This window comes from Oryctolagus cuniculus, chromosome 6 (genome assembly GCF_964237555.1).
Source record: "Oryctolagus cuniculus chromosome 6, mOryCun1.1, whole genome shotgun sequence".
Lineage (NCBI taxonomy): Eukaryota > Metazoa > Chordata > Mammalia > Lagomorpha > Leporidae > Oryctolagus > Oryctolagus cuniculus.
In genome coordinates this window covers 146,045,673-146,065,574 of record NC_091437.1, presented here as the reverse complement: position 1 = coordinate 146,065,574, position 19,902 = coordinate 146,045,673, and the positions used below count along the sequence as shown (strand labels likewise).

General features: G+C 37.9%; 1 protein-coding gene across 6 annotated transcripts in view; it reads right to left on the bottom strand.

The window, feature by feature from the left end:
- COL14A1 (collagen type XIV alpha 1 chain) overlaps positions 1–19,902 on the bottom strand; it is a 262,146-nt gene that overhangs the window by 60,470 nt on the left and 181,774 nt on the right. For all 6 annotated transcript variants that reach the window (XM_008255863.4, XM_002710753.5, XM_070075442.1 and 3 more), the window contains exons 35-38: positions 18,826–18,903; positions 14,777–14,863; positions 4,192–4,245; positions 128–223 (exon numbers count right to left, since the gene is read on the bottom strand). In XM_008255863.4, the coding sequence (XP_008254085.2) occupies positions 128–223; positions 4,192–4,245; positions 14,777–14,863; positions 18,826–18,903 (315 nt within the window). The remainder of the gene's footprint in view (positions 1–127; positions 224–4,191; positions 4,246–14,776; positions 14,864–18,825; positions 18,904–19,902) is intronic.

Below are 19,902 nucleotides of genomic sequence, written 5' to 3'. Positions count from 1 at the left end.
CTCTCAATCAATCATTACTTTCAAAGGGACTGAGGATCACTATCAAAGCACAGAAGACAAAAGTTCATTCTTTTTAACCTCATGGAAAAGTGGATGAAACCCTTCTGAATGTTTGCACACAACTCACAGGCATTCCTTGAATGGACAGACCACTTGGTCCTTGAGGTCCAGGGGGGCCCTGGGGTCCTGGAGGGCCTGTTTCACCACGAGGTCCATCTGGTCCCTGGAATACAAGACAGAAAAGTCATTCTAGAAACAAGTTAAACTCTTTGATACCAAGAAGATATTTCTGCTTAGGGCACTTACCATGTATTTCCTTACACAATTTTTCCTAAGTATGAGACATGCAAACAGGAGCAAGACACCAAGCCTTAAATGATTCCCCTCCCAGGCCAATGTCATCAGTGAGCTATACAACAGCAAACACACAGGGATTGCTACAATCTTATTTTTTTTTTTTTGTTTGCTTCCCTAAGTGAGAATGCAGTACTATGTGAGTAATTAGACCCTCCACATGTCATAATAAATTCAAAGGGTGCAAGTGCTTCTAGACTACCCTCCCGGGCTGTGACGTGTCAGCCACCCACTGTACTTGATTCTCCCCATCTTCATCACTGTCAACTACTACCTCAGGGACATGCCTTTGTATTTGCACCTGGCCTCAGTTTGCTTTCTCACCTTGAAATGGCCATCCCCTATACTTCATCAGTGTCCACTGAATGACCTGCTGTAGGCTCTATATTATTTGATTTACTTTCTTTTCAGGATAAGGTATCTCTTTCACTTTAGCACCCTCTATATAATTTGGACTCTGTTGTGGTTTAAAAAATGCCACCTCCATAATCATATACTCAGAAAGTCTACTTATCCTCAATTTCTTTTTCCCTTATTCTGTGACTCAAACTAAAGCTATATTTTATGCAGTTAAAATTGCCAATATTTGGGTACCACCTTATTTATTTAAATTTAACATAAAGATATATATTTATATGATGCCCTTGATATTTTGGTACACGTACACATTGTATAATATTCACAGTAAAATAATCATATCAAAATCATAAAACATTTATCACTTCAGAGAAAAAAATCCAAAATCCTTTAACTTTGTTGATATATTTAGTATATTATAACTACTACAGTAGTACATTATTACTATTAAAGGCACCCTACTGTGCAGTAGCATACCACAATTTCCTTCTCCTATCTAACTGCAACTTAGTGTCTGTTGACCAAACTTTCCCTTCCCATCTCTCCCTCCTATACTCCATAGCCTCTAGAAACCACTGTACTACTCTCACTTCTACCAGATCAACATTTGTAGATTCCACAGATGAGTGACATCACACAGTATTTTTTTTTTTTAAGTCTGGCTTCTTCAACTTAACATAAAGACCTCCAGTTCTATCCAAATTGTCTCAAATGCCAGTGTTTCAAACTTTGTAATGAACATGTAGTATTCCGTACTGTATCACATTTTCTTTATTCGTTAATTAACTGATAGACATTTAGGTTGTTCCCATTTCTTGGCTATTGTGGATAATGCTGCAAGAAATATGGAAGTGCAGATGTCTCTTTGACAGACTGATTTCATTTCCTGTAGTTATTTCACTTGAGTTCTATGTTATACATAAGCTTGGGGAATCCACTACCTGAGTCAAATAATACAGAAGAAAAATCATAATGGGGTAAATAAAGATAAATTCAGTGAGAAGATGGAGATCTCATAAGATTCAGATGAACAGGGAGAACCACATGGAAATGTCCAACAGTTTGGTAGTCAGGTGAAATCTGGATGGGATTTGGGGTAGTTGAAGACAAATTATTAGGTGAAGTTATTAAGGAGAGCTTGTTGATACGGTGAAAGAGAAAACGGATAAAAATGAGATAAAAATTATATAGAAGAGAGAGAAAGAGAAGCCTTGGAAATAATCCAAAATGAAAAAGTTTAAGAATTTAGGGGGAGAATGAAGATATAATGTGGTAGTAGTGTAGAATGGGCCAAAGGAGGAGAAATATACAAATAATGGGATGTCTAGTTGTTTCAGATGTTGTAGATGACATAAGCAATATAACCATAGCCAATGGAACTTGTAACGAGCAAGTAATGGGTGACTGTAATGAGAGGAATTTCATAGGATTTCTAAGGGAAGGTAAGTCATATGCAGGTTGAGAATTATTTTGGAGATGAGGAGGTAGAAGCACTGAATGATAACTGTACATAAAAGTATGGTATAAAATGAAGGAAAATAGAGGTATCTAGAAGTTTAAAAGTATGACTGAGGAGACAAACAGGCAGTTTATTAATATTGTGTAACACTTTAATAGTTTAATAATATATAGATTATATGTTATTGAGTAATTGAGATAAAAGTATTAGGACAAAAATTAGGTAGTCTGATTTTATTTCATATAAAGACAAAAATATAAATATATCTATAGAAATGAGACAAAATGGCTAGGAGAAACAAACCACATGATTGCTTTGCACTTCAAAATTCTTTTTATCTATTTGTTCTAACAAAATTTAAAAATATATATTGGAGCTTTAACATCAACAATGTAGTTTATCTGTTCCTATACTGTTCACACTGGTGAACACATGAGCATTTTTTGTTCAACAAAATTTTCTAAAACTCTTATATACTTGTATAGTTGATGCATCAAGAGTATCTTATAGAAATAATCATATCAGTAGTAATTTTGTGGGAAGGAAACAGTTGAATTTGGGGCCACTAAAAAACGTAGGAACTAATGTAGGAACTAAATGTAGAAACTAATTTATCTGTATAATTAGAACTATCATCCAGTAATAATGTTGGAAACACAATGTTGGAAACAAGCAGGTGTTGGGATGAGGAGATCAGAATCCACAGGAGCTCATGGGCTTTGTTGTTGGGTGAAACCAAAGAAGATCCAGAGCAGCCTTATTTCACAAGAGGCCTCCAATCATGGACCTTTCTTATAGCACCATAAGAGATGGAGCCAAGACAGATATTTCAACTACGCCTCAGAACACAATACAGCAAGCAGAAAAGGACACAGCTTATGGTCTGCGTATGAATTAGTACCCGATTAACTCTCTTCAGCCTTCTTTCAGTTACTTCATTTTATCCTCATAGTTTCTCCAATGTTGTTTCAGCTGTCTCCAATTACATAGTAAAATGTTTTTAATGTTGTCTTCTCCATGAATAAATGCTATGAAAATCTAATAAGAAGCCATGTTGAAGCAGTAAGTCAAGCAAGATGGCTGGAGAGGAGATGGCATGGAACAACATGACGGAGATGAGATGGGGATCAGATTACGAAGAACTTTGAATGTCATGCCAGAGAGGATGACCTTTGTTCTCATGGCAATAGCACGTGACTACAGCTTTGGAAGAGAATGACATGACACAGCATACACATTAAGGAAATTAATCCGGGGACAGATGTGAAGAATCATTCAGAAAGTCAAGCCACTGGAGACAGGAGACCAGTTAAGTGAATTGCCAAAAGCTAGAGAGTAGAGGATGAGGCCTGAACTCAATTAGTGGCTGGGATTCTGCCAGGCCTTAGGTTGCCTTTGTGCAAAACAGAAAAATGTGTGCCTTGGCATTGCTTACCATGGCCTGGTTCTCTTGGATAATGCCTTTGTACAACCTGAACCACCACATTTCACGGTTTTGGTCAGTGACAACGGAAAGCAAAGCTGTGTGTTTGATTATACAGAGTAGCAAAGGAGAAGGAATCCAAAACCTGAGATATTACCTGGAAGGGATTGATGCCAAATTGTGATTCTGTATGATGCTTCAAAAATATACATTGTTGTTGTAGATAGAGGAAGATGAGAATGTACCAGAGAAAGAATTATCTTAGACACCAAGCCACTCAGAAAATTAACACTCTTATTTTGGACCCAGAAAAACTTTCCTGTTGTGAAACATTATTTTTGATTTAACAGCACATGTCTTCAAATATAACGAAAAGGGGTTCAATATGACTTTCTTGAAAATGTAGGCAGCTTTAGGCTGCAATGGTGGATTAAATCATATTGAACTCCAAAATGATGATGAATTATAACAGAGAGGGAGGGGTGATAAATGGACAAGAGGAAGGGGGAAAGGAATGGTAGAGGGGAGAAGGAGAGAGGGAGGGGGAGCAAGGGGGGAAGGAGGGGAGAGGAGAGGAGAGGAGGGCCATGCACGTTACCTTTGGGCCTTGTTCACCTTGTTGGCCCTTTGGTCCTCGGAGTCCTGGACCACCCTGGCAAACAGATGTTAAGTATTAGCTCAAAGAAAACTCTCAAAACAGTATATTTCATTCATTTCTCTTAATAATACAGATTATGTCATTATTATTTTATATAAAACCCACACATTGTGTAATGGTATACAAATGTACACCACATGATCCTTAACTGGAAATTTGACTTCAAGTCTCAAGATGATTGCATAGTTTGAGAAAACTTTCTTTGCCAAATCCTTTCAAATCTTGAGAAATTATGAAGTTTATTTATTTAGTGTTTATGTCAGACTATTACAACGAATAGATGCAGAAAATAACATACTGTTAATCTAAAATTTGCTATGATTTTAACATAATTTTGAAATTATTCAACTAAATTGTAAAAGGCACATGAAAATAGCAAAAATTCAATTTTCTTTACACAGAAATGAAGACAAATATATGTTTCTATAATTTCAAACATTTCTACTTTCCCTCAAAATTATAATGTATCACCTATATTAGTATTCAACAGTTCTCTTTACATAGGCATATATACACATACAAAATAAATATGTGTATAAGTTCTTTGTATATATATGCTTAACGTATTTAAACATATGCACGCATATATAGACTCTGCATAGTTTCTTTGACTCACTATTTCACTTAAGTACATCTATTTTAAAAGAAAATCTTATAGCATTACAGCAAATGTATAAAAGTAAGGAATAAGGTAACCTTAAAGATAAATATAGTATAAATGATTTTACTAAATTTAGTTAGATGTTCTTATAAAAGTCTGTGAGCCCAGAGTTTGCTTTTTGATGAAGAAGGAGATGAGCAAGTGTTGGAAGGGCCACGTGAGCACAAGATATAATTTCTCTTTCACATGAGCAGAAAGATTGGAAATGGATAATTTTTGTTGGGCTGGCGCTGTGATGTAGTAGGCTAAGCCTCTGCCTGCAGCACCAGCATGCCAAATAGGTGCAGGTGTGTGTCCTGGCTGATCCTCTTCTGATCCAGCTCTCTTGCTTATGGTATGAGGAAGCAGTGGAAGATGGCCCAAGTGCTTGGACCCCTGCACCCATCTGGGAGACCCAGAAGAAGCTACTGGCTCCTGGCTTCGGATCTGCCCAGCTCCAGTCATTGTGGCCATTTGGGGAGTGAACCAATGGATGGAAGATCTCTCTTTCTCTGTAAACTCTTTTAAATAAGTAACTATAAAACTTAAAAAAAAAGAAACAAAATTTATGTCACTGGGAAAATACTGCAATTTCTAAATTGCATTTTATGTATCTGTATGTGTATCTATAAAAATATTGAAAATATTGCCTATAGCTACTATTGCAGTGTTAGTTCATGGTATAGATGTCATACATAATTCTAATTTTTAAACTTAATGTTTTAGAGATATCACACAGAGATTAACCCATTATTCTTAATTTTTGCATTGTTGTCCAAATCTTAGTTATGTAATAATTTGTTTAGTTGTTCTTCTATTATTGGAAACTAAAGTGATTTTCCTCATGTTTTTTGCTGTTTGAACAAAGCTTCAATTAACATCTTTATATATTCCTTAAGTTAAAATGTTAGTATTTCTCAAAAGAAGATACCAAGGAGTAGAATTGTAAGTGAAATTTGACAGGCATGCAGATGTATTACCAAATTGCACTTCAAATTGCTATGCCAGTTAAATATCTGCCAATGATTTAAGAGGTTCCCTATTCTATAAATCTCAGTCAACATCAAATACTATCAACCAACATTTTAATAATCTGGCCAAAAAAACCTCTTACTCTAATTTTCATTTCTCTGAAAATTACTATGATTTTTTCATAACTTCTGTCCATTTATGTTTTATCCAAACTGTGAGTGCTATTTATACACTTTACCAAGTTTTCTATAGGATTTCATGCCTTTTCTCTTTAATGGTTAGAAATTCTTCATGTATTAGAATACTATACCTTTGCTGTATATATGTGTATATGTTCTATGTACATATGTTACTTATGTGGCAAATATTTTTCACCAGTGGGTCAGATACTATTGGTTGGTCACCAGAGAGCCTTTTCTGACCCCCTTCTCGCTTTTCTACCTGCTGTTATAGGCTTAAAAATAATTATTTGCTTTCCATGTTTTTAAAAATTTTTTATTTATTTTTATTTATTTATTTTTTGCAGGTAAGAAAGGCTATGTTAACCTGTTTTGGCCAATTTGATCGAGAAGCATCAAGTCTAAGGAAGACAGTGTGAGAAATTGGAAGGAGCTCAGGTCCATGATGAAGCTGTTGACCAGACTCATCTGCCCAGGACCACTTATCTCTAAACATTGTGTTGAGTGAACAATTAATGCCCTATTAGAGTACACCTCTGTGTTAGTCAAATTTTCTGTTTTTTGCAGCCTAGCACGTCCCAGTTAACCTTACTGAATGTCTATAACAACTCTAATTTGACCTGTGCATCTTAAGTGATTTGTATTTAACAAGTTTTATTCCAATGCGATGTTTGTCACCCATATACTCATGCCAAAGGCCCCAATTCTCAAAGTTGGGGATCATTTTATAGCATTAATTTATTTTCCCTCCTTATCACTAACCTTCATCTCTGAGTATATAACAAGAATTCAACAAACATTTGTGTATGAAAACAACTATCCTCTTAATAAAACAGAATTGGTCTAGCCAAATGCATATGGTTCTTCCGCCCATGCTTTCCTACAGGTCTCTTTATGATTTTATTGGCTGGTCATATCACTTTGTAAATGATTGAATGAGAAGTTAATCAAAACTATGTTCCATCACCAGGCAGGATTTATTACATACTGTTTGTGATAATGTATCTTAAATAATTTGTTATACTTTATGTAAAACACTTGAAAACTACAGTATTTAACTCCTACTTTACATTTTATGCCCTCCCACCCAAGTTAGAGTTCAACCACCCTCTCCCCCTTTTTCATATCTCTGCTGTCTTTTCTCATTAGAGAGTTTCAGTCTTAAGTAATAAATAAATAAATATTTTATGAGTTGCTCCAGAAGTATTGCAGATGAAAGAAGTTCAAAAACCCTCCAGCTACAAATGCTTATTAGTGCTACCTAAAATAAAATAAACATTATTGTAATTAAGCACTGAATCCTTAATTACCAAGAATAAAGAAGAAACCAAAAATTATAGCAAGACACGTGCACTGAGATTGCCCCTGGGGAGGAGTTAGGATGGTTGAGGCTTGCTGCACAGCTTAAGTGTACGAGCCCATGCAGAGCGTTGAAATGGGAACCTCAGGCCAGGGCATGCAGGGAAAGGGCTGACTAGGTAACATTCTTTGAAAACAAAGAATCTGAAATGCTATCTTCTGAAGGACATAGAAGAAAAAATGGCTCGTTTTCTATTTTAGTTAAGGCAGGAATACTAAATGTCTCCCCTAAGAAATTTTACCTAGAAGCCGTTCTTATACCATCTGGGGATCAGAATTCATCTTGGCTAAGAGACTCAAAACAAAACGCCAGAGTCAAACCTTTAAAGTGGTTTTCTGTGCGTTGTATATCTAGGAGCTTAGCAGAGTAGATATAGGTATTCCCTGGAGTTTAAGTACAAGCTCCAAATACTATCAGAATTAAAGTTTCAAGTGCTATTGACTCAAATCCATATACACACACACAATTACATAGTACATGCTGAAATGTTACTATGAGTAAAATTAGCATACAAAATGCAGAATCAGAATCACATATATAGAAAATATTGAAATTATCAGATAAAGAATATTAACTTAAGGGCAGGCTCTAGCACAGAAGTTAAGATGATGCCTGGGATAGCCACATTTGTTCTCCAGGTGCCTGGGTTCAACTTCCAGCTCCACTTCTGGTTCCAGCTTCCTGCTAAGGCACATGCTAGGAGGCAGCAGGAGATGATTCACATGGTTGGGTCCCTGCTACCCACATAGGAGAACTGTACTGAGTTCTTGGCTCGCAGCTTTGGCCTGCCCTAGCCTTGGCTATTAGGGGTATTTGGGTAGTGAACCAAAGAATACAGGAGCTTTCTCTTCCTCTCTCTCCCCCCAACTTTGTGTGTGTGTGTTTCTTTCAAATAAACAAATAAGCTCTTTTAAGACAGGGCATTTTTAAAAAAGGAATATAAACCATATTTAATATTTTTAAAAGATGTATTTATTTATTTGAAATCAGAGTTGGGGGGGCAGGGAGAGAGAGAGAGACAGAGAGAGAGAGAGATTACAACTGCCATCTGCTAGTTCACTTCCCAGATGGCTACAGCAGCCAGCACTGGGCCAGGCCAAGACCAGGAGTCAGTAGCTTCATCTGGTCTTCCATGTGGGTGGCACGGGCCCAAACACTTTGGCCATCCTCTACTGCTTTCTCCAGGCCATTAGCAGGGAGTTGGATCAGAAGTGGAGCAGTCAGGACAAGATCTGGCACCCATATAGGATGCTGGCATCACAGGCAGCAGTCTAACCAACTATATCACAATGCCAACTCCTGTATTTAATATTTTTAAAAGAAAAACTGAAATGTATTATAAGAGAAGAAAAGATGATGCAAATGATAAATAAAAACCAAATATAACGCATAGATATGCAAAATACAAAGTTGAAATCAAGAACAGGCCGGCGCCGCGGCTCACTAGGCTAATCCTCTGCCTTGCGGCGCCGGCACACCGGGTTCTAGTCCCAGTCGGGGCGTCGGATTCTGTCCCAGTTGCCCCCCTTCCAGGCCAGCTCTCTGCTGTGGCCCGGGAGTGCAGTGGAGGATGGCCCAAGTGCTTGGGCCCTGCACTCGCATGGGAGACCAGGAGAAGTACCTGGCTCCTGCCATCGGATCAGCACGGTGCACCGGCCACAGCGTGCCGGCCACAGCGTGCTGGCCACAGCGGCCATTGGAGGGTGAACCAACGGCAAAAGGAAGACCTTTCTCTCTGTCTCTCTCTCTCACTGTCCACTCTGCCTGTCAAAAAAATAAAAAATAAAAATAAAAAAAAGAAATCAAGAACAAAATTGATAGCTTAATTAGCATATAAATATAGCCAAATATAGAATACACTGGAAGATAATTTTGAAGAAATTATCCAGAGAGAGTGGGTAAAAAATAAATGAAATGAAGTCCAGAGAGATGGGTAGAAAATAAATGAAAGATTAAGTGACATGGAGAGTAGGAAATCGTAATGCATATCCAGTTGGAGTATCAGAAAAAAGTAATAGGAAATATCCAGAGAGATTGTGGCCTACAATACTAAGTTATTCAGGAAGTTGACATTCAAATTTAAGAAGCTTAAAAAATCTAAAAGAGTTCAAACAATGACAATGGTGAAAATTCATATCAAAGATATAGTTCAGTGAAATTTCAGTACACAAAAGCCAAAGGTATCTTATAAGCAAACACAGAGAAAAGACAAACTGCCCACAGAAAAGTGGAAATTAGAGTGCCAGCTAATTTTTGAGTAGCTATAATGGAAATCTTAAAAGAGTATAATCACTTCTACAATATGTTGAAAGAAAACTGATCTAGAATTACACCCACAGATTATTAGTTTAGAAAATTCTTTGCTTTAGTAGAGATCATATTAAAATTTTAAAGCAAGATGGGGGTTATATTATTTTTGTATTAAAATCTGGTTGAAGATGGTTGCACATCTTTACCATGTAAGGCAGTATGAAGACTTCTGTTGTTTTCATCTTATTGCTCTACCAGTGCTCTAGGGCTAACTTACTGCAATCATGTCCCCTTGCTAGCATGTCAGTTGGAAAGAAAGAAAATGGTTAGGGAAAGTATTTGGCTTCCACATAAGAACAAGATCTACAGCATATGCAAGAATCTTTCTCTTATAACCCATTAGCTAGAATTCAGTCACAAAGTCATACCTATCTGTACAGGATTTCTCAGAAATCAAGTCGCTAGCTAGATGGCCACATTCTTAGCTAAACCTCAGAGGACTGTATTACTATAAAGAAGCAGTGGAAATTAATGTGGATAACAATTAGTAATCTCTGTAACAACCATCAAAACTATTTGTTCATAATACTGCAAATATTTTCAGAAATAAAGACAATTAATAGAAGCAAAAATTAAGACTTACTAGCAACAGTCTCTCACTCAAGGAACATCCAAAGGAAATTATTAAGAGAAAGTAAAATTAGTGGAAGGGAAAAGAAAAGAATGAGAATAAAAGAAAAAAAAGAAAACCATAATCAAGACAATATATGCAGGCAGAGCTGGTGAGAATGCAGGAAAACCAGACTCCTAATGCACACCTTCTGAGAAGAGAAATTGGCACAACCAACTGAAGAGCAATCCGGGGTTTCTTCATGAAGCTGAGATTACATTTTTCTTATTCTCCACAAGTCCAATTCCAAGTACAATTTCTAGAGAACTCATATATGTTTGCAAGGAGACATTCAAGGAATTTCACTGTGGCAATATATGTATTAGAGAAATACTTTGCATGTAGTATTATATAGTGGAACTCTTGAGCTAAACAATGTGTATTAATTAAACAGTGTTCATGTACATACTTGTGGATGAAAAACAATCAAGTTGAAAAAAAGACACAACAACATCTTAAATGTGCAATACTATAGTATTTGTTCAGGGGTGCATACTTATTCAGCAGGAGTATATAGATAAACATAGCAATGGTACATGTCAAGTTCAGGGGAAGAAGGTAAGAGGAAAGAAAAGGAATGGGGACTGAGATTTTAGTATGTGTCAGTAACTCGATATTATGGAGTGACCTGAACAAATAAAGTGAAAATGATTTAGCCTACTGGTAGGTACAAAAAATGATTATAAAGTAGATTGAATGTCTGATTAAAAAAAATTAGAGAAAAAAGGGATGAAGGAGGGAGGGTTGAGGGAAGTATGGTTTTCTTCTTAGAATCGTATCTATGAGGGGCCAGTGCTGCAGCACAGTGGGTAAAGCTGCCTCCTGCGGTGCCGGCATCCCATATGGGCGCCGGTTCGTCCCAGCTGCTCCACTTCCAATCCAGCTCTCTGCTATGGCCTGGGAAAGCAGCGGAGGATGGCCCAAGTCCTTGGGCCCCTGAGCCCATGTGGGAGACCCAAAGGAAGCTCCTGACTCCTGATTGGCGCAACTCTGGCTGTTGCAGCCAATTGGAGAGTGAACCAGTGGGTAGAAGACCTCTCCTCTCTCTCTGTCTCTGTCTCTCTTTTTCTCTGTCTCTCCTTTTCTCTCTGTGCAACTCTGACTTCCAAATAAATAAATAAGAATTGTATCTATGAAATACAAGAAATATGTCCTCTTTATATTAACAAAAATTTGGGGGCCAGTGCTATGTCGCAGCAGGTTAACCCCCTGGCCTAAAGCACAGGTGTCCCATATGGGTACCCGTTCGAGACCTAGCTGCTCCACTTCCAATCCGACTCTCTTCTATGACCTGGGAAAGCAGTAGAAGATGGCCCAAGTCCTTGGGCCCCTGCACCTGCGTGGGAGACCCAGAAGAAGATCCTGGCTCCTGGCTCCTGGCTTCGGATCGGCACAGCTCCGGCTGTTTTGGCCAATTGGGGAGTGAACCATTGGATGGAAGACCTTTCTCTCTCTCTCTTTGCCTCTCCTCTCTCTGTATAAATAAATCCTTAAAAAATTTTAAAAAGAAGAAAAACATCTTATTAAAGTATTATTTAGACATGTTATTTGGGGAGAAATTTTAGCAGAAAGTCCAGAGAGTTTTCACACACCCCGTGCATGCACACCCAGCTTCCCCAACTATCAACACCCAGCTGCAGACTAGCACATTTGTTTCCATTTATGAATCTGCAGTCATTAGGTCATTAACACCCTAAGTCCATAGTTTATGTTGTAATTCAATCTTGGCATTGAATGTTCTATGGGTTTGGACTAAACTATCCATCCACTCATACAGTATCAAACAGAATAGTTTGGTTGTACTAAATTATATTTTATAATCTTTTCTAGGCTTGAATTGTTCAATAATTAAACAAGAATTTATTTAAGATATTACACACAATGTATAAAATGATAAAGAAAATTAGAAAAGTAAAATAATCTTAACAAAGGTTAACTCAGCCCTACCCCCAAAATCTACTCAAACTGACCCTTGTGGGCTTCCTTAGAGTCCAGTCAATACTTTTTGCCTCCCACTAGGTTTGAAGGCTTATTCCTGAAAATACATCTGGACTTTCGAGATTCTCAGGGACACACAAATGTGTAGTGAATACACTACATGAATCAGTGAACTTTTAATATTCTGGACAGAACCATCATGCCTTAGTGTGCCTAATAATTGTTGATTCCATACTGCCATGTTGGAATTCTATTTTTATTAAGTACCCTAGGTGATCAGATCTAAGCAGCACTTTTATAAGCCATAGTACATAATACTGCTTGTTCTCATTCTGGAGGCTTAGAGGAAAATTTGGCACACAATTGAAAATGAATCTGTTTTCCATTTCCAGGTTAAACTGCACTCAACACCTTCCATTTAACTAAAGTTTTGTAACACACAGAGTATGTGTATGCATATTATCGTTTGTAGCCTTCCCAATATCTGTTCACAAGGTAGGCACTGTTTGTACATTATAAATGAGGAAATGGAAGTTCATGGTGGTTTAGTAAACTGCCTAGTATTAAGATATAAATTTAATGTGTCTACCATTACTCCACATCTGCTTCTGTAGGATAAAAAGTCTTTTGTTAAAAAAAATGGGGTTCTCCATCCAAAACTCGAAAGAATGATCAATATGCTAAAGACAGAGGAGGAAATTCTGGGACATATTTAAAATACATTCAGCAAGTGCTCTTCATTTTTGTTCAGCTCAGAAAAATGTATTACCAAATGAAGGAACAACCTGGCCCGAACCTTCACGCTTCAAGCCAGCTGTCCATGCAGGTTACACACTGTGCACCTGCTTTGTGCTGCTGCCCCTGGCTAGGCAGTGTGCAAGCACAGGCTGGGCAGGAGAACGCTTCTCCTGCAAGCCCTCGGGTTTATTTGCTTGTGCATCTTCTTCCTGTTTTCTTTGTAATGCTGCCTTGACACATTTGCCTTTCCTTAACTGCAGAATGGCTATAAAATCCTCATCTTATTTATCTTTTTCAATTTGACTATTATTTTTTAATTTTTAAAACGTATTAATATAAAGAGAAAAGATTTCATGTATTTCAGAGGTATAGTTCCAAGGTGATAACCAGAGTGTCCTTCCTCGCTTCTCCCTCCCTCAACCCACCTCCTCGCTTCTCCCTCCCTCAACCCACCTCCTTCCTTCCGTTTTTAATTTTTGCAAAGGCATAATTTCAATCCCCTCTATAATCACAGGATTAATTCACCACTAACAATACTACTCAATATTTTAAAGAAACACTCACAATTCCAGATTAGCATGTGAGAAAATAAACTTCTAAATATATTCCCAAAAATGTATCATCGTAAATTCAATGATAGTGTGATTATTCACAGTTTATATTGTATAAAAGTGTTCTCTCTGCTCCCTCTTTCTCTGTCACTCCCTCCTACCTTGCCTCTTATTCTTCTTCCTTCTTTCTTTGCTTTCTTCCTTCTTTCCCATATAAAATTCCGTAGAAAGTTTATGAAAGTGGAGAATTTTATGCTCAGTGGGTGTTTTTCCTACCGAATTAGAAATACTCCACTTGTGGGGGCCAATGCTGTGATATAGTGTGCTGGGCCTCCACCTGTGGCATGGGCATCCCACATGGGAGCTGGTTCTAATCCCTGCTGTTCTTCTGATCCAGATCTCTGCTATGGCCTGGGAAAGCAGAAGAAGATGGCCCATGGACTTGGGCCCCTGGACTTGTGCGGGAGACCTGGAATAAACTCTTGGCCCCCGGCTCTTAGTTCTTGGCTCCTGGCTCCTGGCTCCGGTCAGCCCATCTCCAGCAGTTGTGAATGAACAGATGGAAGACTCTTCTCTCTGTCTCTCCCTATCTCTGTCTATAACTCTACCTCTCAAATAAATGAATACAATCTTATAAAAAAAGAAATACTCCATTTGCATACAAATCAGGATACAGAATGGGCCTGGGCACAGATGAGAATCTTATAGGTGTAAGCAGAGGTTCAATGATTGAAACATGCACTATGATGGTAAACCATAGGCAGCTAAAGGAAAGATTTTAAATACACAGCGTTAGGAGAGATAGTATGGCATACTGATGAGGAAAACGGCTCCAAAAGTCTAAGAGTTGGATTTGAAGGCAAGCTCCTCCACATTGTGTTCTTCAGCTCAGTCACGGAACGTCTCTGCACCTCAGCTTACTTACAGGATGAAGTGTGTGTAACAGCCTTTCAGTACAGGGTGGTTCAAAAAGAGAAGTTTACTTGGGGACAACAAAAGTTTGAAATGCACCCACGGTCTTTTCACAATAAAAATTTTCCATGAACATTTTGAAGACCCATCTAGGCACGGATATCAAATTTGCACCAAAATAAACTTATCTTTCAGTTCCATTTCTCCACCAACTTTTTGAAGCACATTCTCAAACAGTGGTCAGCATATGTGAGATTCAAAATATGATGGTTACTAATAGTATTACACATTTAAGGCCCAACAAGGTAAACTTACTGGTGGACCTGCTGGTCCCAGAGCCAATTCATTGGTTTCAGAACAGGAGCAGGAATGTGGGAGGTCTGGGCAGGATTCTTCATCTCTCTGAAAAGAATAATAAGTGCACATTTAAGATAATTTAGAAATTGTTTTATTGACTCAAGGAAATCATTTCTATTTAATACATTTAAAAAAATTTAAATGAGCATTTGTCTAGAAAGGCAATGAGTATTCACTTGTGATCTGAAATTTTTTCTGTAAAAAAAAGCATGCATGCTTAGTGAATCACTGATAACTGCTGTTATCAAAGATGTTGACAAAACCGGTATAGGATCCAAACGAGGAGAGAAAATCAGAAGTGGGAAAAAATATTCATGGTTACTATTTAATTCAGCTGGAATAATAGAACCCTATAAATTGAAGGCCCTGTAAACTTTATGCTACAGTATTTTTTTTTGTTTCAAAGGATAAAAGCAAACTTGTTGGTATGCTAAATCCAAACAACTGCATCTATATTAAAACAAAGAGATGAAACAAAATAAAAACAGTGTGTAAACACATCATCAATTCCCCGTGACAATTTCACCAACTGCTTACATTCTGTGGCTGACAAAAAGAGAAACATCAGGGCAATCTGCGCTTTGGGAGAGGATATTGCTTTTCTTTCTTGGAGAATTGCATTGCCATGTGACATTGCAAGACAGATTATTAATGTCAAGCAAAGTATATCTGCATGAGTTACTGGGATATAGAAGGAGACAGAGCACTTGGTAAGAGATATTGAACAATTTGTAATTATCCTATTCAAAAAAGCAGCCAAAATCAACTCATCCCTGTAATAAAAAAAAAAAAAAAAACTATAGACCTCCACAGAGTCCATCAGTGCCTTTGGACAGAAAGAGAGTGAGTTTCATTATTGAAGACTTTGTGGGAACAAAATGGTTAGAGCTGAACAGAACATAGATGATAGTTAAAATGCCAAATTGAAAATAATCTAGGGGGTCAGTGCTTTGGTACAGTGGGTAAAGCTACTGCCTGCAGTGCCAGCATCCGATGTGGGTGCTGGTTCACGTCCCGGCTTCTCCACTTTCGATCCAGCTTTCTGCTATGGACTGGGAAAACAGTAGAAGATGGCCCAAGTCCTTGGGCACTGGCACCTGCATGGGAGACCAGGAAGAAGCTCCTGGCTTGTGGCAATTTGGGGAGTGAACCAGCAGATGGAAAATCTCTCTCTCTCTCTATCTCTCTCTCTCTCTCTCTCTCCCCTCTCTCCCCTCTCTCCCCTCCCTCCCTCCCTCCCTCACTGCCTCTACCTTTCTGTAACTCTGCCATTCAAATAAAAAAGTCTTTAAAACATTAAGCTGAATCTCTGAAATATTCACAACAAAATCTCGCCAATGGTTGAACAAACAATCTATACATACTCCGCATGCTTTTTTCTAAATGCTGGGCAATGGTCAAAGATTGCAGTTCAGTCCTACAGCTAACATATTTTGAAAGATCCTTAAAATAATGCTGATGTCAGCTCCCTTGTAAGCAAAGACTGCTGTTTTTTTATTATTATTATTTATTTATTTATTTTTGACAGGCAGAGTGGACAGTGAGAGAGAGAGAGAGACAGAGAGAAAGGTCTTCCTTTGCCGTTCGTTCACCCTCCAATAGCTGCTGGGGCCGGCACGCTGTGGCCGGCGTATCATGCTGACCCGAAGCCAAGAGCCAGGTGCTTCTCCTGGTCTCCCATGCAGGTGCAGGGCCCAAGGACTTGGGCCATCCTCCACTGCACTCCCGGGCCACAGCAGAGAGCTGGCCTGGAAGAGGGACAACCAGGACAGAATCCAAAGCCCCGACCGGAACCAGAACCCAGTGTGCTGGCGCTGCAGGCGGAGGATTAGCCTATTGAGCTGCGGCACCGGCCAAGTCTGATGGTCTTGCTACTGCTGTCAACTACGTCTCCAGGGAAATGGATAGATTCCTGGACACAAACAGCCTACCTAAATTGAACCAAGAAGACATAGAAAACCTAAACAGACCTATACCTGAGTCAGAAAATGAATCAGTAATAAAGGCCCTCCCAAAAAGGAAAAGACCAGGACCGGATGGATTCACTGCTGAATTCTACTGGACATTTAAAGAACTAACTCCAATTCTTCTCAAACTATTCAGAACAATTGAAAAAGAGGGAATCCCCCCCAAGTCTTTCTATGAAGCCAGTATCACCTTAATTCCTAAACCTGAAAAAGATACAGCAGAGAAAGAGAATTATAGGCCAGTTTCCCTGATGAACATAGATGCAAAAATCCTCAATAAAATTCTGGCCAATAGAATGCAGCAACATATCAGAAAGATCATCCACTCAAACCAAGTGGGATTTATCCGTGGTATGCAGGGATGGTTCAATATTCACAAATCAATCAATGAGATACATCACATTAACAGACTGCAGAAGAAAAACCATATGATTATTTCAATAGATGCAGAGAAAGCATTCAATAAAATACAACACCTTTTCATGATGAAAACTCTAAGCAAATTGGGTATAGAAGGAACATTCCTCAATACAATCAAAGAAATTTATGAAAAACCCACAGCCAGCATCCTATTGAATGGGGAAAAGTTGGAAGCATTTCCACTGAGATCTGGTACCAGACAGGGATGTCCACTCTCACCACTGCTATTCAATATAGTACTGGAAGTTTTAGCCAGAGCCATTAGGCAAGAAAAAGAAATTAAAGGGATACAAATTGGGAAGGAAGAACTCAAACTATCCCTCTTTGCAGATGATATGATTCTTTATTTAGGGGACCCAAAGAACTCTACTAAGAGACTATTGGAACTCATAGAAGAGTTTGGCAAAGTAGCAGGATATAAAGTCAATGCACAAAAATCAACAGCCTTTGTATACACAAGCAATTCCTCAGCTGAGAAAGAACTGCTAAGATCAATCCCATTCACAATAGCCACAAAATCAATCAAATACCTTGGGATAAACTTAACCAAGGACGTTAAAGATCTCTACAATGAGTATTACAAAATCTTAAAGAAAGAAATAGAAGAGGATACCAAAAAATGGAAAAATCTTCCATGCTCATGGATTGGAAGAATCAATGTCATCAAAATGTCCATTCTCCCAAAAGCAATTTATAGATTCAATGTGATACCGATCAAAACACCAAATACATTCTTCTCAGATCTGGAAAAAATGATGCTGAAATTCATATGGAGACACAGGAGACCTCGAATAGCTAAAGCAATCTTGTACAACAAAAACAAAGCTGGAGGCATCACAATACCAGATTTCAGGACATACTACAGGGCAGTTGTTATCAAAACAGCATAGTACTGGTACAGAAACAGATGGATAGACCAATGGAACAGAATTGAAACACCAGAAATCAACCCAAACATCTACAGCCAACTTATATTTGATCAAGGATCTAAAACCAATTCCTGGAGCAAGGACAGTCTCTTCAACAAATGGTGCTGGGAAAATTGGATTTCCACATGCAGAAGCATGAAGCAAGACCCCTACCTTACATCTTACACAAAAATCCACTCAACATGGTTTAAAGACCTAAATCCATGACCCGACACCATCAAATTATTAGAGAACATCGGAGAAACCCTGCAAGATATAGGCACAGGCAAAGACTTCTTGGAAAAAACCCAGAGGCATAGGCAGTCAAAGCCAAAATAAAAGCATATTTTTCTTTGAAATTGTGTGCATTATTTTTTATGCAACCACCTAGTTGTTAGGACATTAATACTTAGTAAGATTTTCTCACTTAATGTTTTCATACATGGAACTGTTGGGTATTTCTTTTGTCCTGGGGCTCCATAAAAAGTGTGAGACCCTGAGGGTTTCGTGAACCATGAGAAGCAGTTCGTACCACATGGGGTTATATGTCTTAAGCTTGTTGGTTTCAGACATGCCTCCTTCTTAACATTTTCCTAATTTTAATTATCATCACAATAGACTATTTATGAATGCTGAGAAATAGCATCTCATTTTCACAGAAAACTAAATTAAATTTTTAAACTTTCAACAGAGATGAAAGAAGAATTCTTACCAGGCCTGGAAGTTCACAGCATTTGTCTCGATTGGCCCATGATGTAGAGCAAACAATATCAAACATCTGTAACTGGAACTGGGATTTTAAAAAGAAAATTGTCATTCAGTAAGAAAGATATATGTAGATTGCTTTTATTATAATAAATTCATATTATATATTACATAATAAACCACTAATAGATTATGCTCTAAATAAATTTAAAGAGACTCCAACAATATCAAACTAATTTTATTCTTCAAGTGATCTACTATTTTGCCTACCCTGTCTACCATCCAAATCCCCTTCCTCATCACAATTCCCCCTCCTAGTACTACCTAGAGCAAGATCTTAGCTCCTCTGTTAAATACTCCTATTGAAGCCCATCATAGCATTCTGCAAATGCATTTGTAACCACATAACAATCCATTTTCTCTTTGTACCATACTCCCCCCCATAAAATACAATTATTTATAAGGGTATTATCTCCCCATTAGACTCTTCAAGGGACAGGGAAACACTCAGAGAACATTCTTTGGCAGCCTTCATAATATATGGCATATAATAAGCATTGAGGGAGGCTTATTGAATTAATTTTTACTTCATTCCTCTATGTATATACTCAGCAAATTTTTAGTGCATAATGTAAACCAGATCCTATACACACTTCCAGGATAAAAAAGGAGAGTTTCAGTGCTGGAAGAATTTACAAAGAGTAAAAGATAGCCACATAAACACTGTACACAATGACACAATGCTGTGTCATGACAGATCCACATTTGGCATTGTGAGGACATGAATAAGCATATTTTTATTTAAGGCATTGATTACTCTGTAAATATTTGGACAGACTTGTTCCACTCCTGCATATGGGTGACAATTCAATGTATGTTTTGAAATATATGTGTTGAAATATCATTATAAAAACATTCAGACCAAATGCTAGCTTAATGGCCTAAGCAGTTCTAATATATTTCTTCCTATATCATTGTCAGATATTAAAAGTGTCTTCAGTTACAGAGCTGGAAGAAAAATAAAATTATTTTCATCTTAAAATCCATAACCTTCCTTCAGCATTTGATGTTTTCAGCAGAGGTT